At 42.2% G+C, this 23,246-nt stretch overlaps 2 protein-coding genes across 2 annotated transcripts; one reads left to right on the top strand and one right to left on the bottom strand.

The window, feature by feature from the left end:
• Positions 1–66: 66 nt before the first annotated feature.
• On the bottom strand, positions 67–7,489 carry LOC311062157 (uncharacterized protein). The gene is made up of 4 exons (XM_084080992.1): positions 6,632–7,489; positions 3,520–3,574; positions 3,148–3,259; positions 67–1,778 (listed from the first exon to the last, which is right to left on the bottom strand). Exons 1-4 carry the CDS (start codon positions 6,932–6,934, stop codon positions 1,634–1,636), a joined length of 615 nt encoding a protein of 204 aa, XP_083937118.1. The 5' UTR covers positions 6,935–7,489; the 3' UTR covers positions 67–1,633.
• Positions 7,490–12,852: 5,363 nt separating this feature from the next.
• LOC311062211 (IgGFc-binding protein-like) lies at positions 12,853–22,713 on the top strand. Its single transcript, XM_084081080.1, has 10 exons — positions 12,853–13,549; positions 13,707–14,305; positions 14,413–14,980; positions 15,296–15,555; positions 16,506–16,850; positions 19,889–20,468; positions 20,638–20,837; positions 21,033–21,410; positions 21,729–22,031; positions 22,585–22,713. Exons 1-9 carry the CDS (start codon positions 12,997–12,999, stop codon positions 22,017–22,019), a joined length of 3,774 nt encoding a protein of 1,257 aa, XP_083937206.1. The 5' UTR covers positions 12,853–12,996; the 3' UTR covers positions 22,020–22,031; positions 22,585–22,713.
• Positions 22,714–23,246: the final 533 nt, after the last annotated feature.

The raw sequence follows: 23,246 nt of genomic DNA, 5'->3' as shown, positions 1-23,246 counted from the left end.
AACGTACATTATTCATTATTCACTATAAGGGACCAGAGTTGGTCGGCAAGAGAGTCACCAGGAGCCTTGTGTAGTTTTCTTAAAATGACTTCTTTGTCTTTTATTTCCCCCCCAAAAAGACACAGCATTAATTCTAGGCTCAAAACAAAAGCGGTACAACAGTACTGAACTTACATCAAAACTGAGCTAACCAAAGAGACACATGAGGGGAACATATATAGTGGGTGATCAGACCACTCTTAACACAAAGGGGAAGACAAAGAATAACATTTAAACAGACTACAAATAGCTACAACATAATCCACTACAACACTAACTCATATTAAATAAAGAAATGACATACAACTGAAATACCGAAATACATTTCTTCACAATTGTAGTAATACATTTAAACCCCTCCCCATATGCACAGGGGACATGGTGCAGTCCAATTACTAATCAGCTCCATATAAGCACCTGTGAAGCAGTTGGTTATTTCATCTAAACTTCATCACTCCTCTGAACTGATAACTCAAACTCAACAAAATAAACTTAAATAAAAATTAAATAACTCCTGATAAATCAACTTGGCTTTGACCAAATTTAACTTAATGGATGTACACTTCAGTCATTAAAGGTAGGGTAAGTGATTTGCTTTGGTTAAAATAAGTGTTAAATAGCTCTATATTCGGATAGTACTCATTTCTATAGAGTGTTTGTTCAGTATTAGGAGTCTCCTTGTCTCTCCACCTATTTATTAAACAGAAAATGCATTTTCGTTTCAGTTTCAGTTTCATTTCCAATTTTATCCAACCAGGACAGGGAACTCAATCAGGATACAGATTAAACAAGTGAAATTGGAAGTGATGACACTAAGAAATGAGCAGGCAAAATTGGAACTGGAACACTATACAAATTAAGCTTAAAAATGGGTACTTTCTCCTGATTGGCTGAGATTTTGACACCTACCGAAAAATGTATTTTCTGTTCATAGAGCTGGAGAGACGGGGAGACTCCTGTTACTGAACAAGCACTCTATAGCAATGATTACTATCAGAATATATTTCAACCTTTTAACAAAATAATTTTTGTTTTGACCAAAAAATATCACTTACCCTACCTTTAACTTTATCACCAAACTTGCAATAAACAGTGTCATAATAAACCAAAAAAGACAAGTGTCCACCATGTTTTAACAACTTTGTGTGGCTGCTGGTGTGGCCATCACATGTGGCCATCACATTCACTTAAACATACTCAAACGTAGGACATTTATCATAATTGATAGACCTACCAAATTGAATGCTTTGATAATGTATTTATTACTCTCAAATGTGACAATAATAAATAAACAAAAAGTATGAAGTTATCAAGAATTTTAACAAAATCTCAAATGATCAATCAAACGATTACAATAAAAAAAAAAACACATTAAATAGAGTATAAACTAAATTGCAAATGGCCATGATGGGTCCAAAATGGCCCATCAAGTAGTAGTAGACAAACTGGATACTGTAGGTATATACAGATTACAGATGCAGGGCTCTGGAATGCAGCCAGTGCAGCCAACTAGTGTAAATTCAGCTAATTGCATCCGTGGAGAATTCAAGTTCAGCAGGAAACAATATCCAGGGTTCGGCTGATGCCGGCATTCCTAAGCTTGTTTCTCTGCAGCAGGTGGAGCTTGTTTCTCTGCAGCAGGTGGAGCTTGTTTCTCTGCAGCAGGTGGAGCTTGTTTCTCTGCAGCAGGTGGAGCTTGTTTCTCTGCAGCAGGTGGAGCTTCTTTGACTGGACATTTCCTAAAAAAATTAAAATAAAATCATGTCCTGGTTTGGCAACTGGGGAGTCTCATTCCCATGTGTGTGTGTGTGTGTGTGTGTGTGTGTGTGTGTGTGTGTGTGTGTGTGTGTGTGTGTGTGTGTGTGTGTGTGTGTGTGTGTGTGTGTGTGTGTGTGTGTAATAATAATAATAATTGCTATTGTAATTTGATTTAAAAAAAACATTTATAAAATAGAAAAAGTGCTCCTCGGAGCTAGGTCTCTGCCAGGTCAGGTAGGTTAGTGGGCCAGCAATGTTCGGAATTCGCCAATCAGGCTGGAATGTGAAAAATCGGACGGATCGGTTTTGATCACTTGACTAAAGAGATAATATGTACCGATTTGCGTGACGTTTGGACAACATTTGTAGGAGTAATATTAAAAAGGTTTTTCAAAAATCTGCCTGCTAGTGGCACTATAATAGGGCAATGTTGAAAGGGTGGCATTTGTTCCTCAACGTAGTGCAAATGTGCGTGCAAAGTTTCACCGCAATCGGACGCTGCGTTCATGATGTGCGGCATTTTGTTAAAAACGGGCCACTCCTGCAAATATGTCAATAGCCAATCAGGATGGAATATGAAAAATCTAACAGATTTGTCTTGATCACATGACTATAGAGGTCATGTGTACCAATTTGCGTGAAATTTGGATAAAATCTGAAGGAGTAATATCCAAACATGTGTTTTACATAAGTTGGCCTCCTGGTGGCGCTATAAAAGGCAGATGTATTTTGCAGGACAAAGGTTTTTCCTTGGCCTCTGGGGAGTGCACATACAAAGTTTTACACAGATTGGTGCAGTTATAGGTAAAACACGAATCGGCCTGTTATAGCGCCATCATGAGGCTGATTTAAAATAATTCAAATGGCATCCTTGGCCTAGTGAAAATGTGCATGCAAAATTTCACGGAAATTGCATGCTGTGTTCATGATTTGAGGCCTTTTGTTCAAAATGGAGCAGTCCTGCAAACTTTGAAAGCCATTCTTAGCCAATAAGGATGGAATATCAAAAGTCTGAAAGATCCGTTTGGTTTAATGACTATAGATGAGATACCGTGTACCGATTTGCGTGATGTTTGGACAAAATCTGTAGGAGAACTGTCAATAAATGTGTTTAGCAAAAAGCGGCCTCCTGGTGGCACTATAACAGGCCCATGTGAAACATTTGGGGCAGAGGTTCTGCTCTGGCATCCAGGGAGTGTGTGTGCACAGTTTCGCTGCGATCAAGCCAACAGTGCCGGAGATTAGCTGTCCACAGACAGAAGGACACACGGACACACGGACGGACGGACAAAACATACTCTCTTGCCATGCCTTTAGGCCTGGCGAAGACAATAACCTGTTGTGACTTACTCTGCGACTGTCCCAGCTTTCACAAAGTCACACACTTTACTTGGTTCTTCGTACAGCTTTTTCAGTGTTTGGACCTCTGCTGTCCATGCTTCTCTCTCTGTCTTCTCTGTAGCTATTTGAGAAAGAGAGAGAGACAGACACACACAAAACATTTTGAGAAAGACATCAAAGTGCGATTCGAGTTGAGCCCCCACGGCACATAAATCGGCGTCCCTGTGTGTGTGTGTGTGTGTGTGTGTGTGTGTGTGTGTGTGTGTGTGTGTGCGTGTGCGTGTGCGTGTGCGTGTGTGTGTGTGTGAGAGAGAGTGATATTTTTTCACCACATGAGGGCACTGATGGTAAGCAGTCACACTATAATGGTTACACACGTACCTTCAGTGTCAGTGCTGTCCTTCTGTACAGCTGCTAACTCTTCATTCTTCTTCGTCTAACACAGGGAGGAGGAGGAACAGAAAACAAGTAAATATGCTGTAGATCTATGTGCTGTAGTAGTGAACTATGAATAGTGGTAGGCCTAATAACTAGCCTTCAGTTTACTTTTATTTTATTTTATCAGACGGGGTGAGAGATCATGTTTTGCATGGTATTGTATTTCAGGTTACCTATTTATTTACATACATTCATTCCCTACAAGTAGGCCTACTGTATATAGGATTGTTCAAACGCACAAGGTCCAAAACAAGATGCCGCCATAACAGGTTTGTTTCATCGAATCATGACGTCACAACAGCGCCCCCTGGTGCTTGTGAGAAGTCATTCCAAAGCTCCGGTCAATTCTCTGATTGGCTGACGTCGAAGTCAATTGACTTGAGCACGTTGACGTCTTCTCCCTAGCCCTTATTCTTTACACACTTCTGAGCTGCTCGTGTGTAAAAGTAGAGCCTCCGATCCCCAGACAGACTGGCTTTCTGCCGTCAGTGGCCTAGCTGAGGCCTAGCTTCTGGAAGTGTGAGAAGCTTTGTTTTTACAACGCTTGATTGTCTTCGACACTTTGTGTGTAGGCTACTTTTACGGTAAGGAAGAACTGGTACTTCCTTCTGTGTTGTTATCTTAGCCTGATAGCTATCACTAACCTACAGGTCTGTTAGCCTAGCCTTAGCCTGGGAGGCTACTGCTGCCGCAGATCGCCATTTTGTTAGCCTTAGCCTGACAGGGTATTTTTAACCTACTTGCCTGTGGCCTAGCTTTAGCCTGGTAGGCTACTGCCACTCCTATCGGCGAACCTTTCCCACCGGATCGCTGTAACTTGGCGCCTCAGAGCCGCGTCTGTATATCGCGGGGAGTGCCCAGATTGCAGCAAGTTTATCAACATGAGGTAAGGACAAAGTCTGCAAACACTGCGCTAGGCTGGGGGATAAATGCAGCAGATTCCATTGCCAATGGACGTCCCAGAGGTGAACTTGGACATTGGAGAAAGCCTTCCTCTATCGGTCAGCCAGCCAGCTGATACCTACCAGGCTGGCTGATGATGAAGACAAGGAGATGGGTGTTGTGGAGGTTTCCGATTTCTGAGCTCCTCGGCCCCTTTGCCTGGGTGACACCACAGTGGGAGGTCAATTGGTGCACTGATTCATGAAGGGAGTTAGACGCCTTCACCTAGTGACCAAGGCTTTGGTTCCTTCATGGGATTTGGCTTTGGTGCTGGAAGCCTTTTCTAAGCTTCCTTTGGAGCCCTTAGACAGGGTGAACTTGAAGATGCTGTGACCAAAAATGTGCGTGACGGCAGGAACTCTTGGTGCACTCGGAGTACATGAGGTTTGCCGAGGACTTTAGTAAGTGGTGCTTAAGCCTAATCCGGCTTTCACACCTAAGAATGCAATCATGGAATGTGTACCGGCTGAGCTGGAGGCTTTTTGGCCTTGTATGTACAAGGAGACTCAACTGTTTGTCTTGTGGGCATTACCTCACAGGGGTAGAGTAGGTCTGTTCCAGCATCTCCCATTGGATTGTGGAGACTATTGCGATAGCGTACACCACCTTGGGCCGGGAGCCACCTGCAGGACTCCAGGCAAATTCCACTAGGGGAGTGGCAACGTCATGGGCCCTTTTCAAGTTGTGCTTCGCCTCTGACTTTTGCACGCTTTTACAGACTGGACATGACTGTGCCTTTGTTGGCACACTCTGTTCTTAGTGTGAGCGGAAAGCAAGTCGGCCTTCTGTCAACTATTGCTTGCCTTTGGGTGTTGGAGGGGATTGTGTTTTTTATTGGCACGGTCATCATAGTCGGGTCTCTTTTCTCTACATGTAAAGTGTCTTGAGACAACTTGTTGTGATTTGACACTTTAATAAAATTGAATTGAATTGAATTGATAGTGGGACTCTCGCTAGGATGCTTCCGGGATGGGACCGGTCCTCCTTGCACACGAGGATTCTGGGACCTCCGTGGCTGGCAAGCAGCCTGACTTCTGAGGGGATTTTACGTCACTCACGAATTGCCTTCCTTAATTGCTCTCACGAGCAGGAAGTGTGTTGTTCAGAATGAGGGCTGAGGCGTTGCCACCGGTCTACAGGGGGAGGTGGCGTCAACGTGGCCAAGTCAATTGACTTCAATGCCAGCCAATCAGAGAATTGCCTTGATTTGAAATTACTTCTCACGAGCGCCAGGGGCTGTTTACCAAATGTGAGTGACGTCGCTCATGATTTGCAAAACCAGGGTTACATTAGTAACTTTAAGATATCAGTGGCCCTCATCTGAAGAGTGGCGGGCTGATCTGTGAACAGTTGATCTGGAATTAAATTTGTATTTATTGTTGCCATTCATAAAGTGTTTCTGCAGATTATCAGATGTACCAAAAACAACAGAAAAGTGCGCTCCTCTGAGCGCAGATCTCCACCAGGCGGGGTTGGTAACCCCAAAATTTGGAAGGCAGTCACAGCAAATTGGAGTTGCGTCATGAACCAAGGAATCGAGGGAAATGTTTTTGGATTGTACGGCCTACGGTTCAAGAGTTTTAGGCCGAAAAATGAAGCGGCCTGTTATTGCGCCACCATGAGGCCGATTTGAACAATTTGTGGCCTATTGCAGGGAGTGTGCATACTAAGTTTCACGCCGATCGGTCCAAAAGTGCCGGAGATGAGCTGTTCACACTTCACAGGCCCACACAAACACACACGGATGGATGGATGGACAGGGGCGAAAACATGGTCTCCAAGAACACATACAGTAGAGGAATATTATTAGAGCAATGTTGGGTTATTTAATGTCCTGGGTTCATGGTCAACACAACATTTCCAGTGACCATGAACCAAATGAAACTTGTTCAATTCACATTTGCTGCATAGGTAAAAATCTGCCCCGGCTTATTATGTTTGGCCCATAAACACTCAACATCCTGTCTGAGGTTAACATTCAGTGCTAAATAAAAGGAACATATTTTACACGTCTTTTTACACATTCCCACCCATTTCTACAGAAATTAAATCAAATGTGGTTTATTGTTTGGTAATGTGTTCTGCACCCGTGAACATAAATACATATTCTCACCTTCTCCACTTGACAGGCATTATTCTCATTTTTCTTCTGATCTCTCTCTAAGGTTCTAGTGGACACGTCGGCATCCTGGTCCTTCACTACAGTTTTCTGGTTATCCAACTGCTGCTGCAACAATTGATGCAGGAATTTCCTGTCCTCCAGCGTAGCATCAAGTTTCTCGACCCTATGTCCCAGTTCCTGGAGCCCTGGTGACATCATGATAAGCACTCTTTGCTGGCCGAAGATAATCACAATGAGCCCCATGCAAAGCAGGGCGGCCAGGCCGCTGATCAACATGACCAGTTTCATCGTCATTACAGTTCAGACTCCCTCTGTAGACAGTCTTGTATTAGTCAACTATTGGTTTTCTCTTCTCTCTCCACTGCTGTGGATCGTCGTCAAATAATTCACTGCTCTCTCTTATTTCCCACGATCACTGCAGACGTTGCTTCTTCAAATCTTCATGCTCACCTACAGTAACACCATTATTCTCTTGAGTATCATTATGCCATGACGAGCCTCTGCTATCCTATAATTTTACTAGCCGTAGTCCTGCTATCGCACTCTTTACAACCTTGTTCCGTGTTTCTTCCTCTTTATGGCTGAGGGGCTTGAGTGAAATGACTCACAGAGAACAGTCTGAAGTGTGTGATCCGATTCACCTTCTGACAGCTTGTTTCCCCCTCCCTCTTTCATTTCAAAGGGGTGGTGATGTTGTTCTTTATAGCCTATAACACGTTTAACTGGTCTGAGCAACTTATGTGTACCGCTTACCGAAGTTCCATTTAGCCATAAAATTATGGCTTGGCTTCAAATACCAGTTCAAGGCAAGTTCATTTGTGTAGCACCTTTCAACAACAAGGCAATTCAAAATGCTTTGCATTACATTTACATTACAAGAGCATTATGTCTGAATACGATTAAAAGTAGTTCTTAAAAATGCTTTACCAGCTCAGTGGCCTTGTGGTTAGAGTGCACCCTGAGGCAGGTGGTTCAATCTCTGGCCGAGTCATAACAAAGACTATAAAAATGACACCAAATGCCTACTTGCTTGACACCCTGTATCAAGGGTGTGATTGGGGTAATTCCCTAAAACATTTGCTACTAGTATCATGTCCAGGGGGTGTACTCACACTAAGGAAACAGGAGATATCGGCCACATGGCTGGTTCCCAAGGCTACTTACTACCTACCTCAGTAAAAGTTAGGTAGTCAACTATTGCAGGTCAACTATTACCAACCTCAGTTAAAGAGCATTGAACATTGCCCATACAATATACATTTTTTTTGATCCATTCTTGTTTTTGAGAGACATCATGACAAAAGTTTTTTGAGGCCTCAATTTCTAGGAACAATTCAATAGTCCCTTTTGTAGGGACATGTCTTTACTGCCCCAAACCAACCAATGCCAATGTTCTATAGGGCAGTGTTTCCCAAACCCGGAATTCTGGACCCATTTTTGGGTCACGGGCCCATTGTTATGGGTCTCGAGTAAATGTCCCCTTTCTTTTCGCTTCCTACATACACACACAAAACATTTTTCAAAAGTATTTCAGAAATGTTAAGAAAATCAAAAAAATGCCATTAAAAATGTACATTGAAAGGAGTAGTGAAAATAGCACACAGCTCTCAATGCCATGTTATTAGTTTGGGTCCCAGGAAGTCATCAAATTTCTCTCTTGGTTCTTGTCAAGGGTAGACTATCATGTTTCAAAAGCATTTCATCCTGAAAAGCAAAATGTATTAAATTCTATATTTAACAGCAATTCCGTTGTGACATAAAGATCTTTTAACTGTCCTCAACATGTGTGTGTCTCTGAGTGTAGATTTGCATACAGTCACCAAAGCACCCATTTCATGGTGATGTTTGCCGGGTTAATTAGTATGCACCACCCAACCTGGCTATACCTGAAATACCTGATCATAGTCAGTCGCAGAGAGCATGAGTAGGGAGAAACTCAACTCCATCCTGGTTTAACCCCTCCCATCCACTCTATGGTGAGCTGCAGAAGAGGGTGAGCACCTTCAGCCACAGGCTCACTCTCCCGCAGATGAAAACGGAGCGGTACAACCCTCCAACCCTGTCCCTGTCCATCTGTGTCTGATTTTGCTTGTCTTGTAGATTATGTATTTTTATCACATTATGCCGCTTTAACGCCTCAATTTCCCTTCGGGTTTAATAAAGTATATCTCATCTCATTACACCAACAGTCACTATTTCACATATAACAGAAATAGGTCTACTCCTACATTAAGAATGTTATTATAAAATGGAAAATCAGATGAAAGCCAAACACTGTAAATGAAATAGTGTTCATTTACCTCTGAGAGTGTAATGGTCCAGGAATTAGCTATGTAGAGGCTAGTTTTATTTGATTTTGTTTGCAATCTGCTAGCCTGATGCCAAGAACATAGCTGTGCTGCAGAACAACAGAATATCTCTCAACATTGATTGAACTGTACAAAATAAAATATGAAAAATACACATTTGAGTGGGAGACATCTATAATGTGATGAACAAAACAGAATGTTGATCAAGTTATTAAATTGTCTATTCAATCTTTTGTTGTCATTTCATTGCAATTTGACATTGCAATTAGTGCTAATGAAAACAACCTGTGGCTAATCGGATAGGATGGACTAGCAGTCTGGGTGTCCCATACATAGATATAGAAACCTACAGCAGATACCTCATTGGCCTCTGCAGTTCATTGGAGCGACCTGTATCGCGGCCGCCATTTTGGAGAAGGCAAGCTTCCTGAGTCTGACTACTGGCCAATCACAGCACGTCTTTATTTTAAAAATATCCCGATATATTTTTATACAACTAGATTTGGCCAAGTCCCGGAGAAGACACGCTGTGATTGGCCAGTAATCAGCAAGCTTGGCTTCTCCAAAATGGCGCCCGAGATACAAATGCCTCAGAGCCGGAGGCGTCTACCTTTATGGGACTATAGACCATATTCACATGGCGGCTGTGTTGGCATTTTACAGTGAAGAAACGGGGTGGCATTTCATTAACTTATGTGATGTGATGTTGGATTTTACTCGGTCGAAGGGACCTGTTCAGGGTAGGACCGTTGGACTGGTGTGTACAGGCCACATACCGTACATGTCTGCCTCTCCCATTTTACTTTTGAGGCATTTAGGTGATGCTCTTACCCAGGGTGAATCACAATGGGTGAGCTCTGAGCTGCCATGGGTTCAATATCTTGTTGACAGGACACATGGCCATCAATGGACACATTGTTGCAGGGATCAAATCTGCGACCTTTAGGATACTGGTCTGTTTAACCAGTTGCTGCCATAGAACTCAACTGAAGTCAGAAGTTGAAACAAGCTTATTCTATTGTTATAGAGAAGTTGGGCACGGGAAAGTTGGTGCAACAGACAGTATTGTGAAATCATTGTGCCTTAATAATATGAATCACCAGACACAATACAATAACGCAACATGAGCACACTGACATCTCTCTGCCATTGCACTGCGGTGAATTCTCATTAAATAGAACCTATCAGATAGATTTCATATCTTCAGTCCAGGCACCAATCACAATGAGTACATTATCCAGCAGACACGGCTTTGTACTTTTACACTTTTGTACTTTTGTAAAGTGATTGATTGCAATGAGATAGCAGAGGCTCTTTGATCATTCTGCATTGAAAGACACCCACACCTATGTATTATTTTTGTGGGTGGTGGCTTTGCAGTAAGAATAAATGCAAACTCGTTAATCAAAGCTGTTGCATATTTTATCAGAGTGGCACCAGAGTTGAAGCACAAGCTTTTGGCAAAAATCCCATTAGGCTTCTGTCACACTCAGTAGAAGCAAAGCTATAGATAATATATAGACAGGCTAGGGGAGTCATTTGCAACTGTATGCTCTGTGACAGAAAAAAAAAGTATTACACTAGACCCCCAATATTTATGAAATATTAAAATATATATAAATATATTTAACTACCACTGTCAGCACAGCCTGCTGAATCATTTTTACATTCTATCCTTATTCAGCTCCAGTGAACAAGTTAATCTGATCCAAATTGCTGCTATTATAGTTCATTAAGTGTTAAAGGGAACTTTCACCCTTAACAGAATTGTATTTTGTGGCAGAATGTTTTTGTAATGCTTTATTGTTGGAAATCCAATAAGCTGAAGTCACTGTAGGAAGAAATGTATTTAGTAACAAATTGAAAACAATTCCATCAGTGAAGCTTTAAATCATGCTATTAAAAAGTAGACACATTAAATGTCCTTCTGATAATGTCACTGAGATGGAAATTCAAATGATTAACTTATTAGCTTATGACAAAGGATAATTTGATTTCATGAATTCCATGCCCTCTATCACACTTATCAAAGACTTACAGTAACATGTTTTATTGCTGTGCCCTGTGCTGGTGTTTACCAGCTTCTGTGAAACGTCATTCATTGCCAGCAAGAAGCCGATTGGTTCTTTGGTAAAGACTCAGTAGAATTTAAGTGTTGGTCTCCAGAATCCATGCACGCCTGTTGTCCAGCTCTGGTAAGGATAACTTAGATGTTCAGATACATAAATGATTTAAAAGTTTAACAGCTCCCTGACTCTGATTTCAATTTCTTCACTGTTTCATTTACCTATCAAACACTGTCAAAATAATTACCCCTGTTTACATGTTTTTGTCCTATTAGGAGCTAGCTATCCATTGTCAGCCATGGGGATGCTTGTGATCATTGTTGCGGTTCTGCTCCTGAGTGGTAAGTGTAAAACATTATGGTCATTTTTTGTCTTATAACTCATTAAAGTGACGATGAAGTTGTTGAACATTTACTGTAGAAACTTGGATTGTATAGCTACCTCAGCATGATATCCAAATATGTCCAAATATTGTTGATCATCTTCATCTGTTGCTTATGTGCTCTAAAGCAACAACCTGGAAGGACAATTTAAAATTACAGCTAGGTATTTAGCAAATGCTCTTATCCAGAGCGACTTACAAAGTTCAAGAGGAATAAACAGCTCAAACTCAGGTCATCAAACAAACAAAAACGTCTAGTGATATAAATAAAATAAATTATAAGACATAACAAATCTAGTCATGGTGTAAGTGTGTGTGTGTGTGTGTGTGTGTGTGTGTGTGTGTGTGTGTGTGTGTGTGTGTGTGTGTGTGTGTGTGTGTGTGTGTGTGTGTGTGTGTGTGTGTGTGTATATATATATATATATATAATATATTATATATATATATATATATATATATATATATATACATATTATAACTAATATTATTATAGTATATAATATATATATTATAACTTTGTTTGTGTTTGTTTATATGCTAAAAATGTCACTCACAAAGCACAGAAGCAACAGACAGGTTTAAAGATGATTGACAATTTTTTGACTTGGCTATGTCATGCCCAGGTAGCTACAACCAAAGGTTCTACCAAAGTTCAACATTACTTTAAGGTAATTTACAATAAAACGTATAATCTTAACCTAGACAAATGCATATTTTCAGGACCCAGCGCAGCTGGTCCAGCTACTGTGCCTTCCACCACAGGCACCTGCTGGGCCATGGGTGATCCCCACTACCGCACCTTTGATGGTCACTACTACAACTTCATGGGCAACTGTACCTATACCATGGCCATGAACTGCCATGTGGATGGGAACCACCCATCCTTTAAGGTGGAAGCTCAGAACATGAACCGGCGTGTCAACTCACAGGTCACTGAAGTGGGAATGGTCACAGTCCAATTGTACGGAATCACCATCAACATAGTACACATGGAGTTTGGTCTTGTCCGGGTAAGTCAGTCAATGTATATTGGCACAAAAGTTTATTGTTCCATGTTTTGTGGTATTGTTGATTAAATGTTTTTAGACCTTTTGCTGATATGCCTATACTGTGCAACATACAGCAGGAGCTTAAATGACTAGACTAATGGAATAACAAACAAACAATAATAAGAGATACATGGTACAAAGACAGCACTTTGACAAAAAGATGTAAAAGTATTCCTATCCCTGAACTGACTGTGTATGAGAAATGTTAAAAAAAGAATAACAGCCAGAGTGAAAGTTAGGTTTCATAGTAGCAGTAGCAGCATTACGAATGAAACACAAGTTTCAGAGTCAAACAAGTTAAGAGCCATGAAGATGAAAAAAAAAAGCTTAGATGCTGGCCTAGATATCGGCACTGGACTTTACAGTGAATATGATGAATGAATACATGCATGTTAATAATGTTAATACTGACTATTATGTACTGTACAAACCACACTGTGGCTATATTTGCGATGCATTCTAATGTAAAATTGTCAGCAGTGACATACAGTACATGTAATAAGTACATATTTACATATTTCAGGTGAATTACCAGGTATGGAATCTCCCCATGAACCTGGCAAACGGAAAGGTGAAACTCTCTCAGAGTGGCTTCTCTGTTGTCCTCAAAACAGATTTTGGTCTTACTGTGCAGTATGACTGGCAGCAGTACCTGGTCATCACTGTGCCAACCAGCTTTGCTGGCAAGGTGTGTGGCATGTGTGGCAACTTCAACAACAAACAAGATGACGATATGACCACCCCTACTGGCTCTGTGGCCAGCAATGTGGTGGCGCTGGGTAGGAGCTGGAGGGTTCCCGGCCTGCCAGGCGATGCCTACTGCAAAGACGAATGCAGCGGACAGTGTGAAAACTGCAAGGCCACGGAACTCGAACAGATCGAATACAAGATCATCTGCACCGCCATTGCGCAAATGAAAGATCAGTACTTCCCAGACTGTCACCCTCTCATCGACTCCAAGGTGTTCCAGAGCAGCTGTATGTTTGACCTGTGCAGAGGAGCGACGATGAAGTCGTACTTCTGTGACACTCTACAGGTCTACTCTGACACTTGCCAGAGGACAGGCGTCAAGGGTCAAAACTGGAGGAAGGCTGCCAAATGCCGTGAGTAATCCAAAGGCAAACATAAGCTATTTGGTCACAGTTTATCAAAATTATATATTGTAGATCAAAGCAAAGTGAACATCTCAATAGTGTTTTGATAGATATGGATCATTAGGAAGGTTGATAAAGTTACTGTATATACTATTTATCCTTACAGCTCCACCAAAGTGCCCAGAGAACAGCCACTATGAGTTCTGTGGAAGTGCCTGCACCGCCAGCTGTGAAGACCCAGACGCACCCACCAAATGCAAACAAAGCTGTGTGGAAACCTGTACCTGCAACAATGGCTATGTGCTTAGTGGCACCAAGTGCGTCCCCAAGGTACAGTGTGGCTGCATGTACAAAGGCCACTATGTGGAGGCAGGCGCCACCTTCTGGGGTGATGAGAGCTGCACCAAACGCTACATATGCTCTGCTGGTGGAAGTTTGTCCGTAGAGGCAGGCGGCTGTCCCCTCCGGCAGCAGTGTCAGGTGGTGAAGGGTATCAGAGGCTGCCACCCAGTGAACTGGGCCACATGCATGGTATCCGGTGACCCTCATTTTGTGACCTTTGATGGGCAGCGCTACAATTTCCAGGGCACCTGTGCGTATGAGCTAGCTGGGGTCTCATCCAATCAAACCAGCCCAGAGTGGTTCAGTGTTGTGCTGCAGACGGATGGCCGTGACAAGAAGGCCGGATCGGCCATCCAGATGTTGGAGGTCAAAGTGCTTGGGTACACCATCGTCATCAGCAAGGAGCACCCTGGGTTTGTGATGGTAACTGCTTTTCGATCAGTAATATCTATCTATCTACAGTATCTATCTATCACGCAAATTGTTCTCTATATATGTGTCAATCATCTTCTGTTTCACTTCTCCTTTAGGTCAACAATGAGCTTTCAAATCTCCCTTTGACTATAGGCAGAGATAAACTCCAGGTGTACAAGAGTGGCTGGTTTGCTGTCATTCAGACTGACTTTGGAGTCAAAGTGTCTTATGACTGGAAAAGTGTAGCCTTTGCCACCGTCCCTGGCACATACAAGGGTGCAATGCAAGGCATGTGTGGCAACTACAATCTCAACCCCAAAGACGACATGCAGATGAGTGATGGGAAACAAGCGTCCACTCCCTGGGCGCTTGGCGAGAGCTGGAAGGTTACTGCGCTCCATGGCTGTGTTGATGGCTGCCAAGGGCCTTGTCCCGGCTGCAATGATGCTCAGAAAGAGCTGTTTGCCACCGACAAGTATTGCGGTCTCATCAGCAGCCCTGCTGGCCCTTTCCGTGACTGCCATGCCATAGTTGACCCTGCAGGTTTCCTCAAAGACTGCGTGTATGATGTCTGTCTTTACCAGGGAGGCGGGAACATGCAGTGCAAGACTCTGACCGCCTACACAGCAGCCTGTCAGCTGAAAGGTGCTAAAGTATATGCCTGGAGGTCGGCTCACTTCTGTGGTAAGGGCATTTCCTGTCTGGTCTCTAAACCTCTTTTCTAATTTGTTAAAGCTATATTTATCACCATATAATGCAGTACAATACAGTAATGGTTGTGTGAAGCGTTTAGAGTTGGTCACTTTATTTGTGTCAATTATATATTGTATGTCTTGCACTGTTCATTTGTCCTGAATGTAAGGTCCAGTTGCCTCTGCTCCACTGTGTGTAAATGTAATATTGAACTCATTTGTTTGTGAATCGTTGCATCGACTGACTTGTCTTGGTTGTCTTCATTGACTGTACTTTGCAATTGAAGTGATTGTGTTATACTTATAGATGCACAGTGTCCATCAAATGGCCATTATGAGCTTTGTACCAGTGGCTGTTCGGGATCATGCCAGAACAACTCCAGCCCATCTGTCTGCAGAGCTCATTGTATGGAAGGGTGTGTCTGCAATGAGGGCTTTGTCCTCAGTGGAGATGAATGTGTCCCTTCTGGCCAGTGTGGTTGTGTTCATATGGGCAAATACTATAAGCATGGACAGGTCTTTTATCCCAATGAGAACTGCCAACAAGAATGCACCTGCGATGGAAAGGTAAAAATGAAAAGAATTCAGTGTGTATGTGGTTGTCTAAAATGTTTTTCTTTCTCTCTTTCCATTTTTGTTTCCAACAAAGCCACACACACACACACGCACGCACGCACGCACACACGCACACGCACACACACACACACACACACACACACAAGATAAAGTACAGTACAGTACAGTACAGCTCTCTAGAAAAGAGTACTGGAGAAAGTGTTCACCTCTTGTGAACCCACCACGGGGGGACACGTCAATCACACATTGGCTGACACCTCATATCAACAGAAACATACAATAGTAAAGACTATGATGAAATGTAAAAGGTACCATCAGAAAGAGGGAAGAACAGAGAAACCAACCATGCTGCCAGTAAAATAAAAACAAAAACATAAAAATAAAAAGGCAATGAATTGTTCTCTCGCAATCTTTGGTCCAAGCCCACGATGACTCCCCAATTCATATCTGTTATTCCCATTCTCAAAACAATTAAGACAAATTCAAATTATGGGATTTAAGATATAGACCGTTGCACAAATTCTTGTCAGTCCCAAGAAACTTGAAGCTATGTACTGTATATACTCAATGTGTTGAGTATATACATTCCCTCAGAACGTTATTGCACAGTATATTAGAACCAAATGAACATGATGTACTGTCAGGTACACATTAACCGTGTTTGTGTGTGTGCCAACTTCTACTATATTTAGGCACTATTGTTTGACTACTGCCATTCAAGTTCTTGTACAGTGGGTTTAGAATTTATGTACATACTGTTGTACAGTATGTAATGGAATTATATGTTTTGCATGGGTATGTTATTATTATTTTAACTTTGGTTTGTCAGATGCCCCATTATCGGCTGGGATTTCCTTGTTGCTTAGATACAAATAAAAAGAAAGTTTTTTAGTGCATCATTATGTGTAAGAAAAATAATCCAAACATATAATTCATTTTAGGTGGAGTGTAAGAAGGCTTCTTGTGGACCCTACGAGAAGTGCGAAGTGAAGAACGGTGTCCGATCATGTCAGCCTTTCGGACATGGAACCTGCAGCATCTCTGGTGACCCTCATTACAACACCTTTGACAATGGCACCTACAATTTCCAAGGCACCTGCACCTACACCGCAGCTCAAGCTTGCCATCTGGAGGGCACACGTCTCAACCCCTTCTCTGTGGTGGTGGAGAACGAGAAGTGGGACGCCTTGTCTGCAAATCCCAAAGTCTCTGTGGCAAAACTTGTGGCTGTTGAAGTTTATGGACACATATTGATCCTACGCAGGAACCAAATTGGAATGATCATGGTATGACACACTTTGCCACAGTCTTAAACTAGAAAAAGTGCTCCTCGGAGCACAGGTCTCCGCCAGGTCAGGTAGGCTATTGTGGCCTCCTGGTGGCGCTATAATAGGCCGCGTGAAAAGGCTGCCATTTCTTCTTAGGTCTTGCACGACAATTGGACGCTGACTGCATTCATGATTTGAGGCATTTTGTTAAAAACATGTTTTGCTAAATTAGACCTGTTGGTGGCGCTATAACAGGCCAATGTTAAAAGTGTGGCATTTGTTCCTCAACATAGTGTGAATGTGCGTGCAAAGTTTGAGCGCAATTGGACGGTGCGTTCATGATTTGCGGAATTTTGTTCAAAACAAGCCAATAATGCAAACTTAAGATGTCAATCTTAGCCAATCAGTATGGCATATGAAAAAAATCAAACACATCCGTCGTGATCACATGACTATAGAGATCATGTGTACCGATTTGCGTGAAATTTGGATACAATTGGAAGGAGTAGTATAAAACCAGTAAGACTCCCTAATCGGGAGATAAGCGACCGTAGGTCACATGTATACAGAAGAGGGCTGTAACGGCGATTGGTTCCTAGTTGTGTGGGCAATGGATAGTTTTGTTTGGTGGTCTAAATGTGGGGTTAGCTGTGACATGGTGGCGTTAGCCCCCGAGTTAGGGCATTTTATGTGAGCTGCAGTGGCAGGGGGTCCTCCACTGGGGGCGCCACCACTTTTGCATCCGTTCTGGAGCACCAGGAGTGGGTGGTCCCCGGGAATGCCCCGTGAGCAGCCCCGTTGGGGTGGTCATTTGGTAATTTGTCCACATGTGCTCATTTTTTACACTTGGGGGTCCCCGAGGCAGCTGGGGGTCCCTGGAGCTCCGGGGGTCCTTGGAGGGTGTAGTTTGGCAGGTAAGGAGTGTGTGTGCAAAATGTGGCATGGATCGGGGCAATGGGTGCGGAGATATGAGCAGGGCAAAAGTGTGACGTGTGTGACGGAGTGACGGAGTGACGGACGGACACCTGGAGCAGCTTTCTGTAGTAAGTGCGACCTACGGTCGCAATAATGTGTTTTACATAAGTCGGCCTCCTGGTGGTGCTATAAAAGGCAGATGTGAAAAATGCAGGGCAAAGGTTTTTCCTTGACCTCTAGGGAGTGCGCATACAAAGTTTTACACAGATCGGTGCAATTATAGGTAAAAACACGAACCGGCCTGTTATAGCGCCACCATGAGGCTGATTTGAAAATGTTCAAATGGTAGTTCTTCCTCGGCCTAATGGGAATGAGCGTGCAACGTTTCACGGAAATTGCATGCTTTGTTCATGATTTGAGGCATTTTGTTCAAAACGGAGCACTCCTGCAAACTTTGGAAGACATTTTTAGCCAATCAGGATGGAATATGAGAAATCTGAAAGACCTATTTTGTTTAATGACTACAGAGATACTGTGTACCGATTGGCGTGATTTTTGGACAAAATCTGTAGGAGTGCTGTCAAAAAATATGTTTTGCACAAATCGGCCTCCTGGTGGCGCTATAAAAGGCCCATGAGAAAAATTTGGGGCAAAGGTTCTGAATTGGCATCCAGGGAGTGCGTGTGCACAGTTTCGCTGCGATCAAGACAACGGTGTCGGAGATTAGCTGGTCACAGACGGACGGACACACGGACACACGGACGGACACACGGATGGACGGACGGGGTGGAAAACATACTCTCTCGCCATGCCTTTCAGCCTGGCGGAGACAATTATGGCTTCATTTCATCAGTTGTTGGAAATCTTTAATGTCTCAGTTTTTCTGATAAAGCACCAATGCTCTTTTACAGCATCAAACTCATAAACAGACATTATACATGAGTCATTCCACGAATTCGGTACACTTTGCACTTTTTTTTTGTGAAAAATCGATGGAAACGAATTACTTTTTTGAATAGCCCACACCATTAAGGACATATTCAACATGCAGAAAAACATATTTTCCCATCTCAGGCATTAAATTAATATTTTTATATGGAATAATATATGTAACAGGGTTGAAATTCATAACGGGGTTGAGTGGAACGGGGTTGAGATTTTTTACTCAAGATGGCCATAACTCTACCTGTGATGATTAAGAGGAGACCACATGGCATGCATGACATTAGTCAATCACATATATTGCTGAAATGACAAAGACAATTTAAAATAATACTAGTTTTCTATCTTTATTTCATGTAACGTGGTTGAGTTGTTATGCTTTACGACCACGCTTTGAAAGTATAAATGACCCTAAATAGCTGTATAAGAAGTTCGAAATGTTCCTCTTTCTGCAGCATCTTGCTCAGAAGACTTGTAGAATGCCATCACATGTTGTTGATGCCACTAAAGGGTCAGTTTATACTTTTTACAGAGAGGAGAATGACTTGTGTAACGGGGTTGAGTGTGACTGTGGGACAGAGCTATATAACGTGATTTTAATGATAAATCAACTATTTATTAAAAAACGAAACATGACTAGCAATAGAGTACATTGCTGGTTTCATGTGAATAATATAAGTTATGGATTATTCTACACTTTTAGTAGTCATATCTGAAGGCCAATCTCTCTATCGGCCATTGGGGACATGAAAAATGGGCAAATTTAGGCGGTGTCTACTGTAGAAAAGGCAGATAATTTCAGATATAAAGATAAAATATATAATATTTTTACACAATAGTAAAGGGAACATGTCAATTGATTCTAAAAAGCTTTTAAAATTTGATTTTGGTGACCCATGGATACAATACACTTAAAAAGGTCAGAGGGGACTGCAAAGTGTACCGAATTCGTGGAATGACTCACATATTGATACCTGGGGGCTGGGAGCAACCCTGTACAACTGCAGACTGCAGTGTACTGTTTGAGAGTTTGAGGGTTAAGTACCTTGCACAAAGGCACTGTAATAGTAGCATTTAAACCATTGAGCTGAGCTTAAGTCTGAATGACTTAAAAAATTCAACTGACAATCTTAAGTATTCAGAAAAGCATTACATTGTGTTCTGATGGTATAATCAAATTTCTTCATTATTTTGTCCAGGTAAATGGTGTCCAATCTCCCATCCCATTGAACCTCAACAAAGGTGCCATCCGAGTTTACCAGGAAAGTACGCACTATGTCATCATAACTGACTTTGGCCTGAGAGTGACATATGACATGATCTACCGTGTCACTGTCACTGTACCTGGCAACTACAGGGGCAAGACCTGTGGTCTGTGTGGCAACTTCAATGGCAACAAAGCAGATGAGTTCCAGCTGCCTGATGGGAAATTAATGCCAAATGATACCAAAGACATTCTGACCTTTGGGGCAGCCTGGAGGGTGTCCGTTCCTGGAGTGGTTTGTGAAGATGGCTGCAGTGGAGACGTCTGCCCCAAGTGTGAGGACTCCAGGAAAGCTGCATTGGAGGCAGATTGTGCAATTGTTACCAGCCCTACAGGTCCCTTTACTGCCTGCCATGGCATAATAGACCCAGTATCTTACTACCAAGATTGTGTCTATGATCTTTGCATGGCCGAGGGAGATCGCGCCATGCTCTGCCATAGCATTGCTGCATACATGACAGATTGCCAAAACTTTGGTGCGAAGATCCAAAACTGGAGAAGTCCTACTTTATGCCGTAAGTGTTCTGTTCCTGTCAGACAGGGACAGCTAACAATCTATTGTATAGATAAATATCTACCTCTCTATGTATTTGTATCAAAACAACAATAATCTTGCATTCTTGAAGTTAATTTGATAGATTTATTTTCCTTCTTTTTATAAAAAATAATATCATTTGTCCATAGCTTTAAACTGCTCTGCAAATAGCCACTATGAGACCTGTGCACAGCCCTGCACCACTCCATGCCCTGGTTTGTCTGATGTAGTCTCATGTCCCACCACCTGCGCTGAAGGCTGCAGCTGCAATCAGGGCTACTACTACAATGGAACAGGCTGTGTTAGCATTGATCAGTGTAGCTGTTACAATGATGGACACACTTACAAGGTGAGCTTTACGTGTGTGTGTGTGTGTGTGTGTGTGTGTGTGTGTGTGTGTGTGTGTGTGTGTGTGTGTGTGCGCGCACGTGTGTCAAATACATATTGATTGTGAATATGGCATTGGATAATTAATAATGATTGAATAATGATTAATGATCTTCAGTGATGAAGTATGTAATCATTAGTTTTGTGTCCTGTGTAGATTGGAGAGTCTGTGATCTCAGACAACTGCCACAGAATCCACACCTGCCACACTTCAGGAGTGGTTCTGTCCCAGAACATGTCATGTCATAGCGATGAGACATGTCAAATCAAGAATGGCGTAATGGCCTGCCACCTTAAGCAGTGTTCTCTGACAGAAAATGGTACACTCACTGATTTCAATGGTGACTCTGGCAACCTTGAATATTCAGGGACCTACGAGCTGGTTACAGATTGCCACCAAGCCGTAACGCCAGAGTGGTTCAGGGTGGCGGTGAGACTGCAGAAGTCTGGCACCTCCATGATCAACAAAATTATGGTGGTGTATGTGTCCTTTGATGGCGTGATGATAACCATTAGCAATAAACATGACGTTTCGGTGAGTAGCTTGGTTAGCTGGAAGTTTAGATAGCTGTCCCTGCTTTTGTTCTTATGCTCTCAAACAAAAGGGTGATACCTGAAATTCTGGGCCCCCGACAACATAACACAAGACTATTATTTATTGAAGAATTTAGGTTACATCTATACATTTCAAGGGCCCCTGTCAGCCCAGGTCTTATTAATAATTAGCAATATTAGTAATATTCCTGACCTAATGCAGAATAAAAAAGTATTTATAACTGCAAAATGTTGTTACGGTGAAATTGTTCAAATTGCCAATGTGCCTGTTATTAAAGTATTTGTTACACATTTGCAGGTAAATGGAAAACAACTGAATCAGACCTTTTTCTCTACAAACGACACATCGTTACTGATCTCAGACAACACAGTAACAATTAATAGTGAACCAGGACTTCAGCTGTCCTTCAGTCCTGCCAATCAACTCACAGTATCCGTGAGAGAAAAAGCAGCTGGATTTGTATGTGGAGCTTGTGGGAAACCTACTGCAGTACCAACTGCAGGACAGCACCTGCAATTCTTTCTTGAAGGCCTGCACCCCCGCTTGGCAAATATGGACATGGGAAAATGGAAGGCTCGTGATTCGTGACTTCCCTTAATGGTGAGACGCGTCATTATGTCTCCAGTGGCATATGTTTATTGTGGCAACACATTCCTGTGCATGTCCCTGTTCGTGAAGCCATCTGTTTACTTTGTCTATGAGTTTAGTCAGTCAGCAAGCTATTTCTGTTTGTTTTTAATGAATGACCATATAGCTTTTTGACTGTGGCGATATCCTCAACACACAACATTTCAGTTATCTAACTACAGTATAATTTGACTAACCTCTGTGGCCATGGTGTCTCGGTGTCTCGGTGTGTGCCCGTTTCTCACTGTCTGGAACACTTGATCTGATTTTGCACACAGCCATTGCCCATTACCATCTGAACTTAACTGCCAAGCCCGTTTCTCAATTTCATCAAATCTCAGCTTTTTATTAGCCATTATGTGTCAAACAATGGGAGAGAACGTTGCCAGGTTTCGCGGGTTTCGCGCGAGAAACAAGCAGCAAGGTCTGTACTTTCGCCTGCGCCCTTCACCGGGGCTTGGGTGCTCATATCGCCCTACGGGTATGGTCTAGTAGAAATAAATACTTATCTCTCCTTTTTTCCCAGTTTGATTCCAACATTGCTACCAACTGATCTACTGCATTAACAAGGATCCTCCAGCACCACAAGACATCTCCTTTGATTATATATTCATATATAATCATATACTGTATGTATATTCATTGAACAATGTAGGCCTATGAATCCCTGTACCTGCCGGATGATTTTTCTTTCTCAATATCATTAAAAATGTGCAATAATATAATAATATCTACCAAGAGTTACATCATGTGTGATATTCTGTGACATGGAATATTCTACTGAACAAATGGTTCTTTGACTCATAATCATTGGGAAGCTCTTAATATTGATCAGAATCAACTTTGTCACATCACAGGTTTACAGGTGTGTAAAGAAGTGGGTGAAATTAGTTTTTGTGGGAGCTCCATTGTTTTTGTTATAGTCAAAAAGAGAAAATAAGAGGGGAGGGAGAGCAATAAGAGAAAGAAAATATTTCTACATATACTGTATATACAGTACACATAGTATATCCAGCTGGTACAGGTATGTACTGTACATGAGGTTTGACATAAGGTGCATGAACATAGCAGCAGGTACATGGTATCAGGCATTAAGGTGCAAAAAGAGTATCAGCACGTTGTAGATGAGATCAAGATGCAAAGAGTATCAGCAAATTGTCAGGTTCAACCACATAGTCCACAAAGGGC

Source organism: Gymnoscopelus microlampas (assembly GCF_963454915.1).
Source record: "Gymnoscopelus microlampas genome assembly, chromosome: 15".
Classification (NCBI taxonomy): Eukaryota; Metazoa; Chordata; class Actinopteri; order Myctophiformes; family Myctophidae; genus Gymnoscopelus; species Gymnoscopelus microlampas.
Note: the sequence above shows the minus strand (reverse complement) of the source record. Positions and strands in the feature narration are given on the sequence as shown.